Consider the following 20,794-nt stretch of genomic DNA (forward strand, 5'->3'; position numbering starts at 1 on the left):
ACTTTTTTGGTTACTACATATTTCCATATGTGTTATTTCATAGTTTTGATGTCTTCACTATTATTCTACAATGTAGAAAATAGTACAAATAAGGAAAAACCCTTGAATGAGTACTGTAGGTGTGACCAAACTTTTGACTGGTACTGTATATATACATCTGATCCAAGATGGCGTAGCAGTCAGACGTCGTGTCGTGTCCCTTGTAGATATTCGTTTTTTTTTTTAAACATATTTTTCTACGCATATCTTTAAAACATTTTTCTAAACCTCAACATCTAAATACTCTCCTGCAACCCGCCTCACCCAATGTAGCGTGGATCTGCTTTTTTTTCTAAAGTATTTATATTTACTTCGGATCCGGAACCCCTCATCAGAAGCTAGCCAGCTAACTACCAGCTATCAGTCAGCAAACCATTGCTAGCGGTCATTAGCTAACCTTTAGCTTGGAAAGCTCTCGCCAGTTCGAACAACGCGACTCTAACCAGAGCATAACGGACCTATTATTTTTATCCCTTGGATTCCCACCGCAAACTGAACTTTTTCATCTGGATCTACACAACTAGCTAACTAGCTAACCGCAACCCCGGATGACTACTCCTGGCTAGCGTTTCCATCCACTTAGCTTGAAGCTAGCCCGGCCAGAGCTCCTGTGCTACCACCGAAGCATAATCCTGGGCTACAATATCCGGACCCACAACCGGTCTATCGATGTCACCGCATGAAGAGGCATAAACAGACTTAACCCCCATCGCGACGTCCCCCAAAGGCTAACTTTCTAGCCCTTGCTATCGGCTTGCTTGCTAATTCGGCGTGCTAACTGCTAGCTTGTTTAGCCCCGGCCTACTAACTGTTAGCTTGGTAGCATAGGCCTGCTAACTGTCTGAATCGCCGCGTCCCCAGCCAGCCCATCCACTCACTGGACCCATATTTACTTTCAATCTCTTTTCGATTTTTAATTTGATTATACCTTCCGGTAACCTGCCTCACCCAATGTGATACGGAATCGTTATTATTTTTAATTTTTAGAACACATTCAAGAACCTCCAGAAGCCAACCAGCTAACTAGCTACAAGCTATTTAGTCATTGTTAGCCACTGCTAGCGGCTTTTACCTTCTGCACAGCCAGCCAGTTTTTTTTAGCCTAGATAATACTCGCCAGTCTAGCTTCCCTGTCCCATCCACCGCTGCCCCCTGGACACTGATCACTTGGCTACATAGCTGATGCCTGATGGACTGTCCATTAATCACGGTACTCCATTCTGTTTGTTTATGTTTTATCTGTCGGCCCCAGCCGCACTCAGGCTCTGTGTGTAGTTAATCCGACCCTCTATGCCTAGTCAACGCCATTTTACCTGCTGTTGTTGTGCTAGCTGATTAGCTGTTGTTGTCTCACCTACTGGTTTAGCTAGCTCTCCCAATCAACACTTGTGATTACTGTATGTCTCTCTCAAATGTCAATATGCCTTGTATACTGTTGTTCAGGTTAGTTATCATTGTTTTAGTTTACAAAGGAGCCCCTAGTTCCACTCTTCATACCCCTGATACCTCCTTTGTCCCACCTCCCACACATGCGGTGACCTCACCCATTACAACCAGCATGTCCAGAGATACAACCTCTCTTATCATCACCCAGTGCCTGGGTTTACCTCCGCTGTACCCGCACCCCACCATACCCCTGTCTGCGCATTATGCCCTGAATATATTCTACCATGCCCAGAAATCTGCTCCTTTTATTCTTTGTCCCCAATGCTCTAGGCGACCAGTTTTGATAGCCTTTGGCCGCACCCTAATACTACTCCTCCTCTGTTCCGCGGGTGATGTGGAGGTAAACCCAGGCCCTGCATGTTCCCAGGCACCCTCATTTGTTGACTTCTGTGATCGAAAAAGCCTTGGTTTCATGCATGTCAACATCAGAAGCCTCCTCCCTAAGTTTGTTTTACTCACTGCTTTAGCACACTCTGCTAACACTGATGTCCTTGCCGTGTCTGAATCCTGGCTCAGGAAGGCCACCAAAAATTCTGAGATTTCCACACCCAACTATAACATTTTCCGTCAAGATAGAACTGCCAAAGGGGGAGGAGTTGCAGTCTACTGCAGAGAGAGCCTGCAAAGTAATGTCATACTTTCCAGGTCCATACCCAAACAGTTCGAACTACTAATTTTAAAAATTACTCTCTCCAGAAATAAGTCTCTCACTGTTGACGCATGCTACCGACCCCCCTCAGCTCCCAGCTGTGCCCTGGACACCATTTGTGAATTGATTGCCCCCCATCTAGCTTCAGAGTTTGTTTTGTTAGGTGACCTAAACTGGGATATGCTTAACACCCCGGCAGTCCTACAATCTAAACTAGATGCCCTCAATCTCATACAAATCATCAAGGAACCCACCAGGTACAACCCTAAATCTGTAAACAAGGGCACCCTCACAGACGTCATCCTGACCAACTGGCCCTCAAATACACCTCCGCTGTCTTCAACCAGGATCTCAGCGATCACTGCCTCATTTCCTGTATCCGCTATGGATCCGCAGTCAAACGACCACCCCTCATCACTGTCAAACGCTCCCTAAAACACTTCTGTGAGCAGGCCTTTCTAATCGACCTGGCCCGGGTATCCTGGAAGGACATTGACCTCATCCCGTCAGTTGAGGATGCCTGGTCATTCTTTAAAAGTAACTTCCTCACCATTTTAGATAAGCATGCTCCGTACAAAAAATGCAGAACTAAGAACAGACATAGCCCTTGGTTCACTCCAGACCTGACTGCCCTCGACCAGCACAAAAACATCCTGTGGCGGACTGCAATAGCATCGAATAGTCCCCGCGATATGCAACTGTTCAGGGAAGTCAGGAACCAATACACGCAGTCAGTCAGGAAAGCAAAGACCAGCTTCTTCAGGCAGAAATTTGCATCCTGTAGCTCTAACTCCAAAAAGTTCTGGGACACTGTGAAGTCCATGGAGAACAAGAGCACCTCCTCCCAGCTGCCCACTGCACTGAGGCTAGGTAACACGGTCACCACCGATAAATCCATGATTATCGAAAACTTCAACAAGCATTTCTCAACGGCTGGCCATGCCTTCCTCCTGGCTACTCCAACCTCAGCCAACAGCTCCGCCCCCCCGCAGCTACTTGCCCAAGCCTCTCCAGGTTCTCTTTCATATCGTCTGAGATCCCCAAGGATTGGAAAGCTGCCGCACGCCCGACTAGCATCACCACCCTGGATGGTTCCGACCTAGAATATGTGGACATCTATAAGTACCTAGGTGTCTGGCTAGACTGTAAACTCTCCTTCCAGACTCATATCAAACATCTCCAATCTACAATCAAATCTAGAGTCGGCTTTCTATTCCGCAACAAAGCCTCCTTCACTCACGCCGCCAAACTTACCCTAGTAAAACTGACTATCCTACCGATCCTCGACTTCGGCGATGTCATCTACAAAATAGCTTCCAACACTCTTCTCAGCAAACTGGATGCAGTTTATCACAGTGCCATCCGTTTTGTTACTAAAGCACCTTATACCACCCACCACTGCGACCTGTATGCTCTAGTCGGCTGGCCCTCGCTAGAAATTCGTCGCCAGACCCACTGGCTCCAGGTCATCTACAAGTCCATGCTAGGTAAAGCTCCGCCTTATCTCAGTTCACTGGTCACGATGGCAACACCCACCCGTAGCACGCGCTCCAGCAGGTGTATCTCACTGATCATCCCTAAAGCCAACACCTCATTTGGCCGCCTTTCGTTCCAGTTCTCTGCTGCCTGTGACTGGAACGAATTGCAAAAATCGCTGAAGTTGGAGACTTTTATCTCCCTCACCAACTTCAAACATCTGCTATCTGAGCAGCTAACCGATCGCTGCAGCTGTACATAGTCTATCGGTAAATAGCCCACCCAATTTTACCTACCTCATTCCCATACTGTTTTTATTTATTTACTTTTCTGCTCTTTTGCACACCAATATCTCTACCTGTACATGACCATCTGATCATTTATCACTCCAGTGTTAATCTGCAAAATTGTAATTATTCGCCTACCTCCTCATGCCTTTTGTACACAATGTATATAGACTCTCTTTTTTTTCTACTGTGTTATTGACTTGTTAATTGTTTACTCCATGTGTAACTCTGTGTTGTCTGTTCACACTGCTATGCTTTATCTTGTCCAGGTCGCAGTTGCAAATGAGAACTTGTTCTCAACTAGCCTACCTGGTTAAATAAAGGTGAAATAAAAAAATGTTTAAAAAATGATTGATTCTTGAAGGATACCATTTATAAATGCCTGATGATCTCAGTTCATCTGAAATACCCAATCAGAACCCAAAACACAAGCTTGTTTTACTCCAAATGTTTGTATACAATGTAAATGTAAACAAACACTGTATAGCCTCAAAACATTTTTAAAACTATACTTTTGATATTGTGCATGGTCAGTCATTGCATCCATAGCTCTGTCTATCAATTTTGAGTGTAGCTACATTTCTACAGGCCCATCCCTCAGCTTTTAACTGAAACACAGGCGAGGTGGCCGCTTTGTTATAGTTTGAATTAAGGATTCTAGCTTTCATTTATGTACTGTATGCCATATCTTTCAATGCAGCAATATTCTATTACAGAATTGATGTAATCAGTTCTATTTCGGTGCTTGTTAAATGTAATCAAGAAAGATAAAACACAAAGCTCAATTGAAATAACACAAACTGCTACTTTTGGGTTTAAGTTGTATGTTCTTTATTATTATTTGTAACTGCCATGCCTATCACATGCCATATTCAGAGGTTCCACAGAGCAAATAAGTTTAAGAGCTGCACCAATTGTGATTACCCAAGCAATCAAATAAACAAACAACCAAACAATCACACAAAAAACAATCGAGTAACATAATGTCTTGTCCCCCCCCTGAAAAATCGCACAACAAAGCCGATATTGATTGTCAACTTACAAAGCAAACACTTATTTTTCAGTATCCATGACATGGGAAACTGCAACACATTCAAGGTATATATATGCCTTAGGTACAAAACTCTGAACTTAATCATTATCAACCTTGCAAGCTGTTCCGTTCCAAAAATATTTTGCAACTAGTTTACTTCTCAACATACTGGAGGTGTCTTGCTCAGTACTTCTTGGTCTTCATACATCAATAGTTACCCTCTCCCTTTAAATGGTAATACTATCTTCACAATCAATTGAAATACATTCATCCAATAAATCAAACATTTCATAATTTTATACAAAACTCTATGACATGACACACAAGCAGCCATAAAAGCAATCTCATACCTGACCATGGAATTCAACTAGAAGAATCCTGCTTAAATACTTAATTCTAAACAAACAAAAAAATAATAATATATAGCATACAGTACCAATCAAAAGTCACACCTACTCCTTTAAGGGTTTTTCTTTATTTGTTACATTGTAGAATAATAGTGAAGACTTCAAAACTATTAAACAACACATACAGTGGCTTGCGAAAGTATTCACCCCCTTGGCATTTTTCCTATTTTGGGATTTTTGTGGGGTTTGTATCATTTGATTTCCACAACATGTGTACCACTTTGAAGATGCAAAATATGATATATTGTGAAACAAACAAGAAATAAGACAAAAAAACAGAACTTGATCGTGTATAACTATTCACCCCCCCTCTCAAAGTCGATACTTTGTAGAGCCAACTTTTGCAGCAATTACAGCTGCACATCTCTTGGGGTATGTCTTTATAAGCTTGGCACATCTAGCCACTGGGATTTTTGCCCATTCTACAAGACAAAACTGCTCCAGCTCCTTCAAGTTGGATGGGTTCCACTGGTGTACAGCAATCTTTAAGTCATACAACAGATTCTCAATTGGATTGAGGTCTGGGCTTTGACTAGGCAATTCCAAGACATTTAAATGTTTCCCCTTAAACCAGTCAAGTGTTGCTTTAGCAGTATGCTTAGGGTCATTGTCCTGTTGGAAGGTGAACCTCCATCCCAGTCTCAAATCTCTGGAAGACTGAAGCAGGTTTCCCTCAAGAATTTCCTTGCATTTAGCTCCATCCATCATTCCTTCAATTCTGACCAGTTTCCCAGTCCCTGCCAATGAAAAACATCACCTACAGCATGATGCTGCCACCACTATGCTTCACTGTGGGGATGAGGTTCTCGGGGTGATGAGAGGTGTTGGGTTTACGCCAGACATAGCATTTACCTTGATGGCCAAAAAGCTCAATTTTAGTCTCATCTGACCAGTATCTTCCTCCACATGTTTGGGGAGTCTCCCACACGCCTTTTGGCAAACACGAACATGTTTGATATTTTTTTTCTGGCCACTCTTCCGTAAAGCCCAGCTCTGTGGAGTGTACGGCTTAAAGTGGAGCTTTGCAGCTCCTTCAGGGTTATCTTTGGTCTCTTTGTTGGCTCTTTGAATAATGCCCTCCTTGCCTGGTCCGTGAGTTTTGGTGGGTGGCCCTCTCTTGGCAGGTTTGTTCTGGTGCCATATACTTTCCATTCTTAAAATAATGGATTTAATGGTGCTCCATGGGATGTTCAAAGTTTCTCATATTTTTTTATAACCCAACCCTGATCTGTACTTCTCCACAAGGTTGTACCTGACCTGTTTGAAGAGCTCCTTGGTCTTCATAGTGTTGCTTGCTTGGTGGTGCCCCTTGTTTAGTGGTGTTGCAGACTCTGGGGCCTTTCAAAACAGGTGTATATATACTGAGATCATGTGACACTTAGATTGCATACAGGTGGACTTTATTTAACTCATAATGTGACTTCTGAAGGTAATTGGTTGCACCAGATCTTATTTAGGGGATTGATAGCACGCACCACGTTTCTATTTAATAAAAACATTATTGTTTTTAACAAGTTATTATTTTTCATTTCACTTCACCAATTTGGACTCTTTTGTGTATGTCCATTACATGAAATCCAAATAAAAATCTATTTAAATTACAGGTTGTAATGCAACAAAATAGGAAAAATGCAAATTGGGGTGAATACTTTTGCAAGGCATTGTATGGAATCATGTAGTAACCAAAAAAGTAACTTCTAACTGGTACTCTATCTACACAATAAATATATTTTGTTATATATACTGTTTCAATGTTTGATAACGAAGATAGCAAAACTTATAATCGATTAACAAAATGTAAAAAAAAAAGGTGAAACCTAACAGTTTCATAAATTAACATTTTTTTAATCTGCGTGGATGTGACATGCACCTACATACATTTATTTTCTGAGTAAGTAACCATTTGGCAATATACCCAAAACAAGAATACATTCTTTCTCCAAGCATCATCCTAATTTAAAGGTGAGGACCTGCATTATGAATAACTGATGAATAGTTTGCAATCATATGCATTCTTACAGTAAAAAGCTGTGGTTACACATTGCATTAACATGTGGTTGTCGTCATCCAATCAAGATGACCCAATCAATATCTGATCGAGATTTGTTACGCCTACACATAGGAATAAAATGTGTCTCATCTGCCCACAACGTCAATTCAATATTGTGACCAGGTTCTCTGGTCCCGTCCTGTATGCAAATTAATCCAACCTGCCTTGGACCTCCCCTTATGACACAAGCTGTTTAAATCAACAGAAAACAGCACAAGTTTATAGTCAATAGTTTTATACTCTCATCATTACAACCTTTGTTTGTTACCCAGCGATATAAGACATAATAGGCTACTGTCCCAATAACCTCGATCTGTCCACAGCCGTAGTAATAAATATTCAGAGAATCTCCCATCCCTGACAGCCACCACACAAACGAGCTAAGTATCTGGATGTGTGTACAATCAATGCACAGTATAAATACAAATGACAGGCCCTAATGCACAGAGTAGAAACAGAAACATGTTAAGTTACAGAGTAACTACAAATTGCATCTCCGAATGGTGCATCGCATTTAACCAAACAGGCCTGGACAGGTGATATTTACGCATGGATGTTTGCATGCGTCTTTATATTATTTGTAATCTTGTATTGTAAATAACCTTTAGTATAGGCCTAAACATTACCAAATAAAAGAATGTGACATGCTGGGAGAACGATCGTGGTTTAGTTTTCTCCAAATCATTGATCAGTGATAATTCACTAATGAAACTTCTAATATGATAAGCTATAGCAAAACGAATGGTGAAATTAGGAAAATGCATGGATAAAAGTGGCAATCGATAAAAAGTGCAAAGGAGCACACATGTAAAGCAAATACTATTGCTTTCTAAAAGGAATAAAGCGTCAATCTGAAAGTAGCCTTAAGAGTCCTTAGTGTTTGTAGCCTACGGTATATTGTACAGTGGCCTCGTTCATGCTTACAGAAAGCTATGCACCTTTACGCATCAGTTTGGACATCTTCTGCACTGTATTCATAGCTCGAAAATGCTCAAAGATAAAATTACACATGTACTAGATGTTAAGAGAAGATACAAGATACCTGGATTCAAGAGGTTTAGATAAAACAATTACGAGCTTGTGAGTATTAAAAAGAGAGAACAGAGGTTTGGAACTTTGAGCTGGCATCCAGCCCTTGAGAAACATGTATCACACCATGAAATACACAAATAACTATTCTGTTATTGTCTCATTACAAGAACATTCTCTGTAGGGACTCTATGGTGGAGGCAGAGAGGTTGTTAATATCTCAAACCATTGCTGGATTTTGTGATTTTATGTCCATTTGTCTGAAAAGCTAAACTCACAACTCATCTCACCAGGTTAGGGGGCCAAGGGGGTTGTTCGGGGCTTGATCCTAGGACCTTTCTCATATAGATTAGGCACCTCCTTTCATGCAACAGCTCCTGCCTTCATGCATTTGACACATGAAGCCGTGCTCACTGTGTGACCGGTGTCATGGGAGATGGAGGTATAGGGCTGGTGGGGGACTGGGATGAGCTTTGGTACGACCGAAGGAGGACCTTGTGCTTGGTGGCCACACCCGCCCGCAGCTTCTGCTGCTTGTCCAGGTAGTCCTTGAGGCGTGTGGTGGTAAAGGTGAGGGTTTGCCGCCGCAGCCGCATCAGGTAGGCGTCCTGGAGCCATGAGTTGTTGTAGCAGTCCTTGATGGAAGGACGGGCCCTGAAACAGAGGTCACTCCCAGGGTCAAGCAGCGCTAACTCAAAATCACAAACTATCCCACAAGGGACTGATAATAAATGCGATACGACAGAAAAATACAAATTCTATCATTCATTCATTCATTACGGGCTATGGCAGCCATTGGCAGCAATGTTGAACGGGTGTAGGTGTGAGGACTTAAATTCCTCAATCTTGCACTATCTATCAATGGCAGCAAAATATGTGTATAGATCAAGTTAACAACATCCAATGATTTGTAATTTTTCCGGTGAGTAAGATGCAGAGGTGAGAAAGTAGTTGTCCCCCTACTTTATTGATATGTCAAAGACAAATAAGAACTTGCCAATGTTAGTGCGGACAGTACATAATATAATTAATTGACCAATTCATCAAAAGAAAACGGCACTTAATTGGTATCAATTATCGCTTACCAAGGGTAACTACAGAGGACCTTTTTAAAAAACAGAGAGGCACTTTGAGACACGTTCTGGTAGAGTTTTCCCACATCAAACTTGGCTGCCAAGATTCTGGCTTCAGTCTCCTGTGGATCATTCTCCATGAAAGGCAACCTGCCGCTCAGCCTGAAAACATTTGAAATGGGTTTAAATTGGTTTGACAGAGCACTTAAAATAAACAAATTAACACAGTCAATGATTGTGCAACTTGAAAACGATTGAAATGGGTTTAAATTGGTTTGACAGAGCACTTGCAATACACAAATTAACACAGTCAAAGATTAATGTGTAACAATTTGTGTTTTTAGATATTTAAATTCACTTTAAATAAAGTTGTCCAGCTGTAACACTGTGTAGATGGCCGCACTTTATTGTCATTTCGGTTTCAGCTCAGTCAACTCAGGAAATTAAGTGAAAGTTAATTAATTAATTAAATAACACCCTTACAGAACTGTAAAAAGACTATTGACAGTCATGAATGGTATGGTTTGAATGAACTGGGAATTGGCTTGAGTTCAAATGTGTTCAAATGGCATTGGCCCAAAGCCTTGCTCGTACTCACATGATGAAGGTCAACACGCCCACACTCCAAATGTCAGCCGGAGGGCCCACCACATCCCCCTTCAACATCTCGGGAGCTTTAGGGAAAGGTTAGGAAAAATAAAAAAGGTTAGGGAAAGGTTAGGGAGATAACGTCTGGGCATTCAGCTATAGGAGGACACATAAAGGGACACAATTAAGGTGTGTTTACATACCTGGTATTAACATATGATTAATTGATCAAGTATGATTAGATCATTATCTATTTATCGCTCTGTGAATCTATACATGGTATAAGCTGACTCTTACTGTCTGTGTCGGCATTGTGCCACAGAGACAGAGCGGTGGACTACAGAAAATTTGCTGCACAGAACACATTTTAATATGTTTGAAAATGTTCATATTGCCCAAGTTTACAAGTTTTCACCTTCAATAAATATTCTTATACAGTACACAAGGATTTCCTATTATACATGTTTTATTGATAAGTTGCTAAAATAAAAATATTCAGCCCCTGAAGTTTCAACCCTCAGGAATGGGTTGAGACGCCGCGATTTAGACAATCCTCACGACTTACACATATACTCCAGAGTTCCAACAGGAGGACTGAACTGCTTGAGGAAGAGTGGGTCAAAGTTCTGGGCGCTTCCAAAGTCTATGATCTTCACCATGTTCATGTGTGTGATGATGATGTTCTCCGGCTTGATGTCTAAGTGGAGGATGCGACGGTTGTGCAGGTAGTCCAAACCTTGCAGAACCTGAATGACGTAGCCCACCACGTCATCCTCTGAGTAGCGGAATCTGGGGGGTGGGGGGACAAGAGGGACAACAACGGATGAAAGGGTCAATTTAATTTCAATTCTGTCAATTGAGGAAGTTAACTGAAATTACAAATTCCCGTAATTTGATTTGAATTTAATTTATTTGGGTAAAAAATAATTCCACAAGATGTGCATTGCATTCTCAGAGGATAGCACTTAATTGAAACACTAATTTCCAAAGTGGTCCTCGATGGTAAATTGCTTTTCAATTACAAAATTTGATGGAATTGACCCCAACCCTGACCCAGGAACACTATACAGAGCAAAAGCAATCATCACATACAAAAATATATAACAGAAATATTCCATTTATTTCCATAAGTTGGTACACCTAAGGATTTGTGCTGTCTGACCTGTCGATAAGGCTGTAGATGAGCTCTTTCCCACTGCAGCACTCTGAGATGAGCACTAGATAGCGGGGCGTGATGTAGGCCTCGTGCAGAGCCATGATCTTATCGTGGTGGAGGGACTTGAGGATGTTGTACTCCTGCAGCACCGTCTGTTTGTTGTCTGTCTCGTAGGGCACGATCTTAGCCATGAACAGGTTGCCTGTGGCGTTCTCTCTACATTCTCGGATCACGCCGAAGCGGCCCCTTTAAGACAAACAAAGAGAAAACAATCTTGAGGTGACACTTTTATTAAAGCCTTCAGGTATTATGTTTTATAAGCTGTTATGAGTGTACAAACCTTTAAAATGTATTTTTAATAAGGCTTATAATATATGATGTCTCTCTAAATTTATCAACATTACACCTGACTCAATAGTAATTCTAACTGAATTATAGAAAGGTCAATTTTCAGTGGGATGCATAAAAAAATACAATAATTAATAACAATAATATTATGGTAAGACAGTCTTGAGGGAAATACCGTCTCTAAAATATGAAAGAAGTTGATGTCTACACTGTTTCCTTCACAGTCATAACCCCATTCAATGTTATAATCCTGAAATTGCACAATATTGAAAAGAAAACTAAAATCTATGCAGCTGTTTGATTGGGTTACTTTCTTGCATAGGTTACACAGTTCATTAAACCACTGTGGGAGCCTAATCCCTGAGCACATCACAGTGGGAGCATTGTAAACATTTCATTTTCTATGCTTCCTTTACCTGGCCTTCTCATCCATGAAGGTGTATGGTTTCTGGGGCACTCCCTGGCGCAGGGTGCTCTCACTAGGTTGTCCACCCAAGGCCGTTCTGCATCCTGACGGCGTCATACGTGTGGGTGTAACCCCACCCTCCCCTACTGGACTCGTGCTGGAAATTAGCATGACTGGGGATGAGATGGCGGGTGTGACGCGTGGTGTGGCAGCCAGTATTGGTGCATACATGGGCACAGACAAAATGGGTTTACAGACGGCGGGCAGAGGGGCCACAAGTGGGGGCGGGGTCTTAATCATGGGCGAGACGATATTGACGGGACTTTGGGGTTTGGGGAGAACGATAGGGGGAGTGAGCTTGGTTATGATTGCTGGTTGAGACGGTGTAGGTTTCGTGACGTTGATGTGGAGGGTCTTGGCTTTGGCCGGGGCTGGGGCGTGCTGAGCCGGAAGCAGGCTTTGGATCTCAGGGATGGCCAGGTAGGATGGGACCTCACTAATAATCATGGGGGTGGAAGCAGCGCTGGTTGGGGTCTGAGGGACTATGGGTTTGGAATCAATAGGTTTAGAGGCGGGGATAGTAGCGATAGGCTTGGCCGGTAGTACAGCAGAAGAGGAAGCGGAGGCAGACGGGGTCTCTCTGAATGGGGCAGAATATGGGGCGGGGTGCACCCCTTTACTAGGCGCAGGCTTCAATGAGGGGACGGTCATTGTTGACGTTTTGACCACTGGTGCTGCAGGGACTGTCTTCACGACGACTGATCCACTGCATTTTGTTGGCACTGTTGATTCAGAATAACACCGTTTTTAGTGTCACTTTTTTCCCTCTCGTACAATGATATAAAAAAATAATACTTTTCTATGACACTTTCATATTTGATGGAGAGAATAAGAGTTTACAGGAGTTTGTCAATCTCCAGGTTTCTCAAGCACATCATAGTGTACATGTGTGCAAACATTTAAACCACAGGGAATGTATGACAGAAAACACTCAATGTGATTTCTGTCATACAATGTGATTTTTATCTATTCATATTACTAATAGTTATTCACTAGAAAGTAGTACATACCTGAAGCGTCTAGGCACTCTATCTCTGAGAGGTTACTGTAGGGTCCTTGGCCTGCCTTGTTCACACACGCCACTCTAAACCTGAAGACGCCCTCTCCTGGCAAGTCAACCACATTGTAGTAGCAGTCAGCCACTCCTGTGGCCACGATGAGCCAGCTACTCTCAGCTGGGGGAGAAAGACCATAGACATATTTTCATGTGTTCATTTTAATATATAATTAAGAAAGACACATTTCAATCATTGTGAGAGAACAAGGCCATGGAAAGAAGTTGAATGAATCATTGGGGTAATACAACTGTGATGTCTGTCAGTGATTGAACAGAACAGCACTGCAATATTGCTAATGACCACAAGAGGGAAGTAATGCGTTGGACTGCATACATTTGGCGTATGTTACAACTGCATTTGGACAGTATGGCTTTGAAATTATACTAACAAAGTAGTGTGTGAGTGTGGCTGAATCCCAAATCACCCCCTTCCCCCACCCTTCGGCTATACATTTGCGAGTCCACGCGTACCTCCGCCATATACAGAAGTGTCCCAAAGCTGAGATAGTGAAAATGATTGAGGGTCTAGGGGCTAATTAGATTGATTACTACTACTTTAGCCAAGCAAGCAAGGCTGTGGTCTCCAGAGGGAAGGGGTATCCCAACATGCTCCGCAATATATTTGGAGTTTGCGCAATTTCATACAAAAGAATTGAGAGGCGTGCCTAATTATATTTTATGTGCATTTGTTTTTATCGGATTTCAAAGCTTGACACAACACCTCCCAAATGAAATGGTTAACTGTTACAGAGGTTTCTATATTGTACATTTATATATTGTATATTGGAATTTGTTCATTTGAATTTCATTTATGTTTTATTATTTGAATCTGGAACATAAATTGCATCATTCAAGTCACAAATGTGTCCTGAAGTTGATGAGTTTATTGATCTCCTCGCCACTCTCTGAAAGTCTCACTCAGTTTTTTCAGCAACACGTGACAACGGAGGGCCCTCTGAGAGAGTTGGTAGGGGCGAGGGGGTGGTTTGGGTCACCATGACTCACCCTCTGCTTTTCTCTCCAGAGAGTAGGTGCAGGGGGGCATACTGTCTGAGGGCTTCCAGAGGACCAGGGCAGTGTTCTTATAGCGCTGGGGAACCTCAGGAGTCCCAGGACGATTGGGTAAACCTATGAGGGCAGAAAGGTATTATCATCATTGCAACTCAATCCTATTCAATCCAAATCAATAAATGCGTTATGCCTAATATAATGCCTCAGGTAAAGAAGATTTCCAGTTGCGAGAGAGTTTGTCTAAAGATAGATTCATATCAAGTTGATGGTAATTAATTTGGTATCATTTTGTGAAGTAACAGAATTCAAAATGAATTTTCGCTAAACTAGACTAGGTTAGTTGCTGTGCTGGTCAAGGGGTCTATCCACACCTAAATAATAGAAAGTGAAACATTGTCATAGAAAACCAAGAAATAACCATGAAATTATTTTTCTCTGTCCTTTTGTCTTTCTCCACCACCCCCCCCCCCCTCTCTCTCACTCACTCACTCACTCACTCACTCACTCACTCACTCACTCACTCACTCACTCACTCACACACACACACACAGAGAGAGAGATTCTCTCTGTCTTGCCCTCTCTGATGCGTGTGACTCTAACTCACAAGCGAGGGAGAGGATACAGGAACTGGAGACCGAAGCTAGAAGGTTTGTTGCCACACACTCATACAGCCCTGCATCCTTCTTGGTGGTTGTCATGATCATCAGCAGCTGCCTGCCATCAGGACGGGAGATAATGTTCATTCTGGCGTCAATCTGCAGAGGCTTCTTATCTGAGGAGGAAGAAAAAGGAACACTTTACTTTTTTTTAACCTTTATTTAACTAGGCAAGTCAGTTAATAAGAAACAATTCTTATTTTCAATGACGGCCTAGGAACAGTGGGTTAACTGCCTGTTCAGGGGCTGAAAGACAGATTTGTACCTTGTCAGCTCAGGGTTTGAACTTGCAACCTTCCGGTTACCTGCCGCCCCCAGGGTAGCCTTAAAGCCAACAGGTGTAATGCATTATGATGCAGTTATAATATATTGTAAGATTTGTTACACAAAGAGTGGAGGCTAGGGATGGATTTTATATTTAGCTCTTATAATAAGCTTTTACCTTTCATCCAGGAGATGTGTGGATGGGAGCTGCCAGCTGGGAGACAGCTAAGGGTGATGGGATCTCCCTCCAGCAGGGTGTAGTCCCTCAACTTGATGTGGAACACGGGAGGGAAGTCTGGAGGAGAGACAAATTGGGAATGTGATTAACAATGAAGAAAAATATGCATAATTTCAATCCATTTTAAGCAATCTTTTGTTTACCTGCCTGCTGTCATCAAATGCTAACTAAGCATGTTTGTACAAACCAACCAATGCAATTCAATATCCCCGTGTCTTCAGAACAGCTGGATTTGTTGGCGAGGGATTTCTCTGCCCCTTTCTGGTGGGCACTTTGTGTGATTGAGATTAAGGGATGTTTTGAGAGGCTGATATCTCACCACAGAAAGGGCACAGTCCCATAACTAACAATGACCTACAAAAAAAGTATTTCAGAGATTGCTAGCTAGTCTCTTTCAACAGCTGTGTGTATCAACATGCTGTTCAGATTGATAAGCAAATTTACATTAACAAGCTACTGTGCAGTGCCTTTGGAAAGTATTCAGACCCCTTGACTTTGTCCACATCATTTTCCTCTCATCAATCTACACACAATACCCCATAATGATCTAGCAAAAACATTTTTTTTTCTTCTAATTTATATAAAATAAAAATACATGGAAATATCACATTTACATAAGGATTAAGATTTTAAATTATGAATGTTTAATATTACGATTATTTATATGAATTGCTCACCCAATATGAATTGCACATCCAATTTCACCGGATGTAGTTGACTGGTGTCCCGCTAGCTGGACACCTATCCCTAATTAATTAAACCACCTTTGACAGTGATTACAGCCTTGAGACTTCTTGGGTATGACACTAAAAGCTTGGCACACCTGTATTTGGGGAGTTTCTCCAATTCTTCTCTGCAGATCCTCTCAAGCTCTGTCAGGTTGGATGGGGAGCATCGCTGCACAGCTATTTTCAGATCTCTCCAGAGATGTTCGATCGGGTTCAAGTCCGGGCTCTGGCTGGGTCACTCAAGGACATTCAGAGACTTGTTCCGAAGCCGCTCCTGTATTGTCTTAGCTGTTGGAAGGTGAATATTCGCCCCCGTCTGAGGTCCTGAGCACTCTGGAGCAAGTTTTCATCACCTAAAGTGTTTAGGTTCATTTTGGCAATCTCCAAGCAGGCTGTCATGTGCCTTTCACTGAGGAGTGGCTTCCGTCTGGAATCTAGCTCTAGGAAGAGTCTTTGTGGTTCCAAACATCTTCCATTTAAGAATGATGGAGGCCACTGTTTTCTTTGGGACCTTCAATGCTGCAGACATTTTTTAGTACCCTTCCCCAGATCTGTGCCTTGACACAATCATGTCTTGGAGCTCAGACAATTTCTTCAACCTCATGCCTTGGTTTTTGCTTGACAAGCACTGTCAACTGTGGGACCTTAGTCAGATGTGTGCCTTTCCAAATCATGTCCAATCAATTGAACTTAACACAGGTGGACTCCAATCAAGTTGTGGAAACATCTCAAGGATGATCAACGGAAACAAAATGCACCTTAGCTCAATTTCGAGTCTCATTGCAAAGGGTCTGAATACTTAAGTAAATAAGGTATTTCTGTTTTTTGTTTTTTATACATTTGCAAAAATTTAAGAACTTTGCTGAGGAAATTAGTATAAGGCTGTAATGTAACAAAATGTGGGAAAAGTCAAGGGGTCTGAAAACCTTCCGAAGGCACTGTATATACAATCTTGAACAAATGCACTTCAATAGCTAGCTTGATTATCTAACTGTGACTGATTTACCATTAGCTAATCTGGTATTGTAGCAGTTATTCTCCACGCCTCCAAATTCAATTTCTAGAAGGGATGTTGCTACAACTAGCCAGGTGAGCTTATATTAACCTAGCTAATTAACTACACTGACACGTTGACAACAGGCAGTACTCATACTCAGGGGGAGGAGTTCAGTGGTGTTGTTGCTTGCTTGGGCCAATGCAATACTGCAGAAATCAGGAAAGTTCAAATCAAATGAATTGCACTGCATAATCAATTTCAGACACTTAGGGATGATTTTGGTTTGATATTTAACATATGCTAATTTGGGGGACATTGACAGGTATTGTTTTTTGGACACAATTTCTAAAGTTAGCATTTAGCGACAGCAGCCAGGTAAACAAAACCAAGGCATCATCATGGATTGCTGTTTCTCCTTGTCCACTGACTGCTGACTGCTTACAGGGTAAGGAAACCAATATTAAATATTTTCATTGGGAATAATTTCAAGAAATTAAGGGCTTTAAGGATTACCAGATGCCAGTCTGGTGTACAAGCGGGAGCTTAGGGTGTCATTCTCTCTGGCAATAGCCGTGGGGATGTGAGACTCCGATACCATCTTGCCATTCTTGCTAGCACTGGTTAGGCCCCAATGGTCCCATCGGGACCTCCTTCCTACCTCTGCCCCTGCTGGAGGGAACAAATATAACTCAAACTGAAATCAACAGAAATAGTAACGAAGAAAAAAGGTGAGGTTAGCACACAAAGTGAAGCCTCTATTGGAAGTTTGTTTTTTGTTTTCTTGTATGTCATCTCAGTATGTAAGAACAAAGGTTTGCTTGAGGAAGGATGTGGGAAGGTTTGCATAATTATAAAAAAAAATGTGTTTTGAGTCTCTTACATTTACCAGTTCTCAAATGAACCTGCATCCTTAAAATTGGATTCAAGCACCACATAATAGTGACATTGTGTCTGTGCGGTGAAAATGCACCTTTTCATTGTTAAAATTACATTTAGCCTAATTCTGCTAAGTAATCATCTTGAAATTAACACATATGACCTTTTCAGGTGCAGGGGGAACATGTTAATTCAAAATGAATGTTATTTCTATATTTGATTGAACATTTTCAAGGCAAAGAAGTCTCGTACCCTTGGATGCTCTCTCCGACTTGATGCTGAACATAGATTCCATGGACTCTGAGGAGGTTCCGGTGCCTGACTGAGAAGCCAGCTGGTTTTGAGGGATACCGGATCCAGCCATACTCTTTAGGCTACGTCCCTCAGAAGTCGACCTGTGCAGAATGGAGAACAGGGGTGTCTTCTTGCTCTCTGGCTTGTTGGATTCCCTTTCCTCGGACGCTATCCTTCGCTCCTCCGAGGCGCTGCGGATCCTCCTGGATATCCTGGACACCGTCGATTCGATCTTCCTACGCATGGCCATAACCGGTGACTCGCTGGGCTCTTCCGGCTCCTTGTCCTCCTGCTCCGCCTCGGCTTCTATTCCCCCATCCATCCTCATCGTCTCCACCTCCTTCCTCTCCTGGGAATGGGATCCTCTTCGGCTGCGGAGAGCCCAGGAGAGCCGGCGCCTGGGAGTCACTGGTTCTTCCTCCTTGAGCTTTTCTTCCTTGCTTTCGGTTGAAGGAGTCCTCTTGAGATGCATGGAAATCCTTCTCATAAAGCCTTCGTCCTTCTGGGTCTCGCAGAGATCCTGCACCGACTTGGATTTCTCCTCCAGTCTCCTGGGGACAAACACAAACGGTGCTCCAATGGGCCCAGGGCAGTATACATCTTCGCCTGACTTGGCAGAGTCCAAAGAGGCTACTGGTTTATTCTCAGGCTTTGACCAGTTGAGAAGCTGCAGGCCTTGCGTTAGAGAATACTCACGCTTTTTGAAGCGGGCCTCAAATACTTCCTCAGAGGCAATGCCGTAGAGGATTTGTCCCACTGGCGAGAGCTTAGACTGGGGTGTAGTGCATGGGGAAACCTTGGGTGGACTCGGTTCCTTGGGCTCGGGGGATGCCACCCTTGAATAGACTGCAGGCTGTTCCCCTGGTGTGGATAGCAGAGTGACTGGCTTTGTTGGGCCCGGGACAGATGTAGGTGTGTTTATAAATGTTGGTGCTAGAAATGGGGCTTGCACAGGGACTGGAACAACCACAGGGGTGGAGTCTGCTAACAGAGGGCTAACTAGGGGCTGAAGCAAGGGGACCATGATGGTCTGCATTATACTAGTGTACGCAGAGGTCCTACCATCTGGGAGCACAGTTAGGGCAGGTGGAGAGGGAGTCATAACATTTGCTGGTGCCCTTGAAGATGCTGGTGCTGGCGTGACCCTATGAGAACTTGTAGTAATGACCATCTTAGAAGATTTAACTTGTGCCTTCAGTTCCTTTTCTACTTTTTTTACTTCTTTTTGTACTTCTTTGTGTACTTCTTCAACTTCCCTAGCTTTTTCTTCAACAACAGGAACATTTTCCTCAATCTCTTCTTTATCTTTCTTCATTTGTTCCTCTAATTTAAGAACCCTCACAGGAGGGCTATACTCCCTCCAAGGAGGGATAGGCTCCCTCGGGGCCGTGTACTCTGGTTCCATCATCGTTTTTTCATGAATGGACTTCTCAGTCTTAATCTCCTTGTCTATTGATGAGTCCTCTTCCTCCATCTTAGTTTTCGTCTCATGTTCCCTAGGCACTGAGCTTGGTGTGGGAAGTTTAGGGGTAGGTTCCATGAGAGTCACGGGACAGGAGTCATTATTGAATGGCTCAGTGAGAGCAGACATGGATATGGCCTCCTTTAGCCTTCGCTCCTCTATCTGAGCCAGCGGGATTTCCAGTGGTACCCCGGTGCGTCGGTGCAAGGGAACGGGCTCTGCATCATCTCCTTGACTGAAGGAGGCGCTCTTGCGAAGGAATTTGGGTTTGAGCACGTCCACTCTGGGCTCGTCGCTGGAGACTGCCTTGGTTAATGGAGGAACCCATAAGCGGGTAGTGTGCGAGTAGCACTCCAGCAACGACGACCGCCACTTTCCATCATCCATACCCAGTGTCTCCAGCAGGGGTCCTCGCAGGCCGCTCATTTTCTTGTCCACAGAGCCACCTCGGAGCAACCTCTGCCTCATCAGCTCCAGTTTGTGAGCATAGTCCTCTTGACTCAGAGGACCTGGACTCATGCTCCTCCTAGGGAACTCCATGGATACCGCCTTTCTGAGGACTTGGCCGCCTTTTTCAGTGATTTTGTCGTCTGCTCTATCTTCTGGAACGATGTGGAGTAGCAGCGCACTGTCAGCAGAGCCCCCTCTATGTAGCTGCCCCCTTCTGGGTCCACCCTCTTGCTTGTCCAACTCCAAGCTCGAGCCTCTGCACAAGGGCCTTCTAGCATTCTCGGATACTTGCGCCAACTCTGCTAACTCCTCATCCGAGGACCCCTTGTCATTTTCTTGCGTCAACCTCTTCCTGGCGCGCCCCCTACCTGTGGAATATTCAGCCTCTTTCTCTTTCCCCATGGATTCACACTCCATCGCCTCTTGGCCATGGGTGACTGCTGACCCTGAACTTTCAATAGTGCCGTTTGACCGGCTTGTGCCTTCCTGGATCTCGTTTAGAGACATTCTTGATCCGGAGAACTCCATACTGAGTGGCATTGGAATGAAGGGCAGCCTGTCAATATCTTCGTCGGAGTCAGAGGACGATGATGGTGGGGGTGAGCCCTCATTGAGGTGTCTGGGAACAGCGATGGAGATGTGGCTGGATGAGTCATTCAGCAACTCAGTGATTGGCCTCATGACCATTTTGGATTTGTAGCTGATAAGGGACCG

At 43.2% G+C, this 20,794-nt stretch overlaps 1 protein-coding gene across 1 annotated transcript in view; it reads right to left on the reverse strand.

Annotated features, from left to right (window-relative positions):
* Positions 1-17,445: 17,445 nt before the first annotated feature.
* LOC110501283 (striated muscle preferentially expressed protein kinase) overlaps positions 17,446-20,794 on the reverse strand; it is a 113,601-nt gene continuing 110,252 nt past the window's right edge. Inside the window, exons 33-34 of the mRNA XM_090216397.1 lie at positions 18,127-20,794; positions 17,446-17,667 (exon numbers count right to left, since the gene is read on the reverse strand). Coding sequence (XP_090072523.1) covers positions 17,501-17,667; positions 18,127-20,794 — 2,835 coding nt within the window. The 3' untranslated portion in view covers positions 17,446-17,500. The remainder of the gene's footprint in view (positions 17,668-18,126) is intronic.

The sequence above is a fragment of the Oncorhynchus mykiss genome, chromosome 22 (genome assembly GCF_057628025.1).
Source record: "Oncorhynchus mykiss isolate SJ-2025 chromosome 22, ASM5762802v1, whole genome shotgun sequence".
Classification (NCBI taxonomy): Eukaryota; Metazoa; Chordata; class Actinopteri; order Salmoniformes; family Salmonidae; genus Oncorhynchus; species Oncorhynchus mykiss.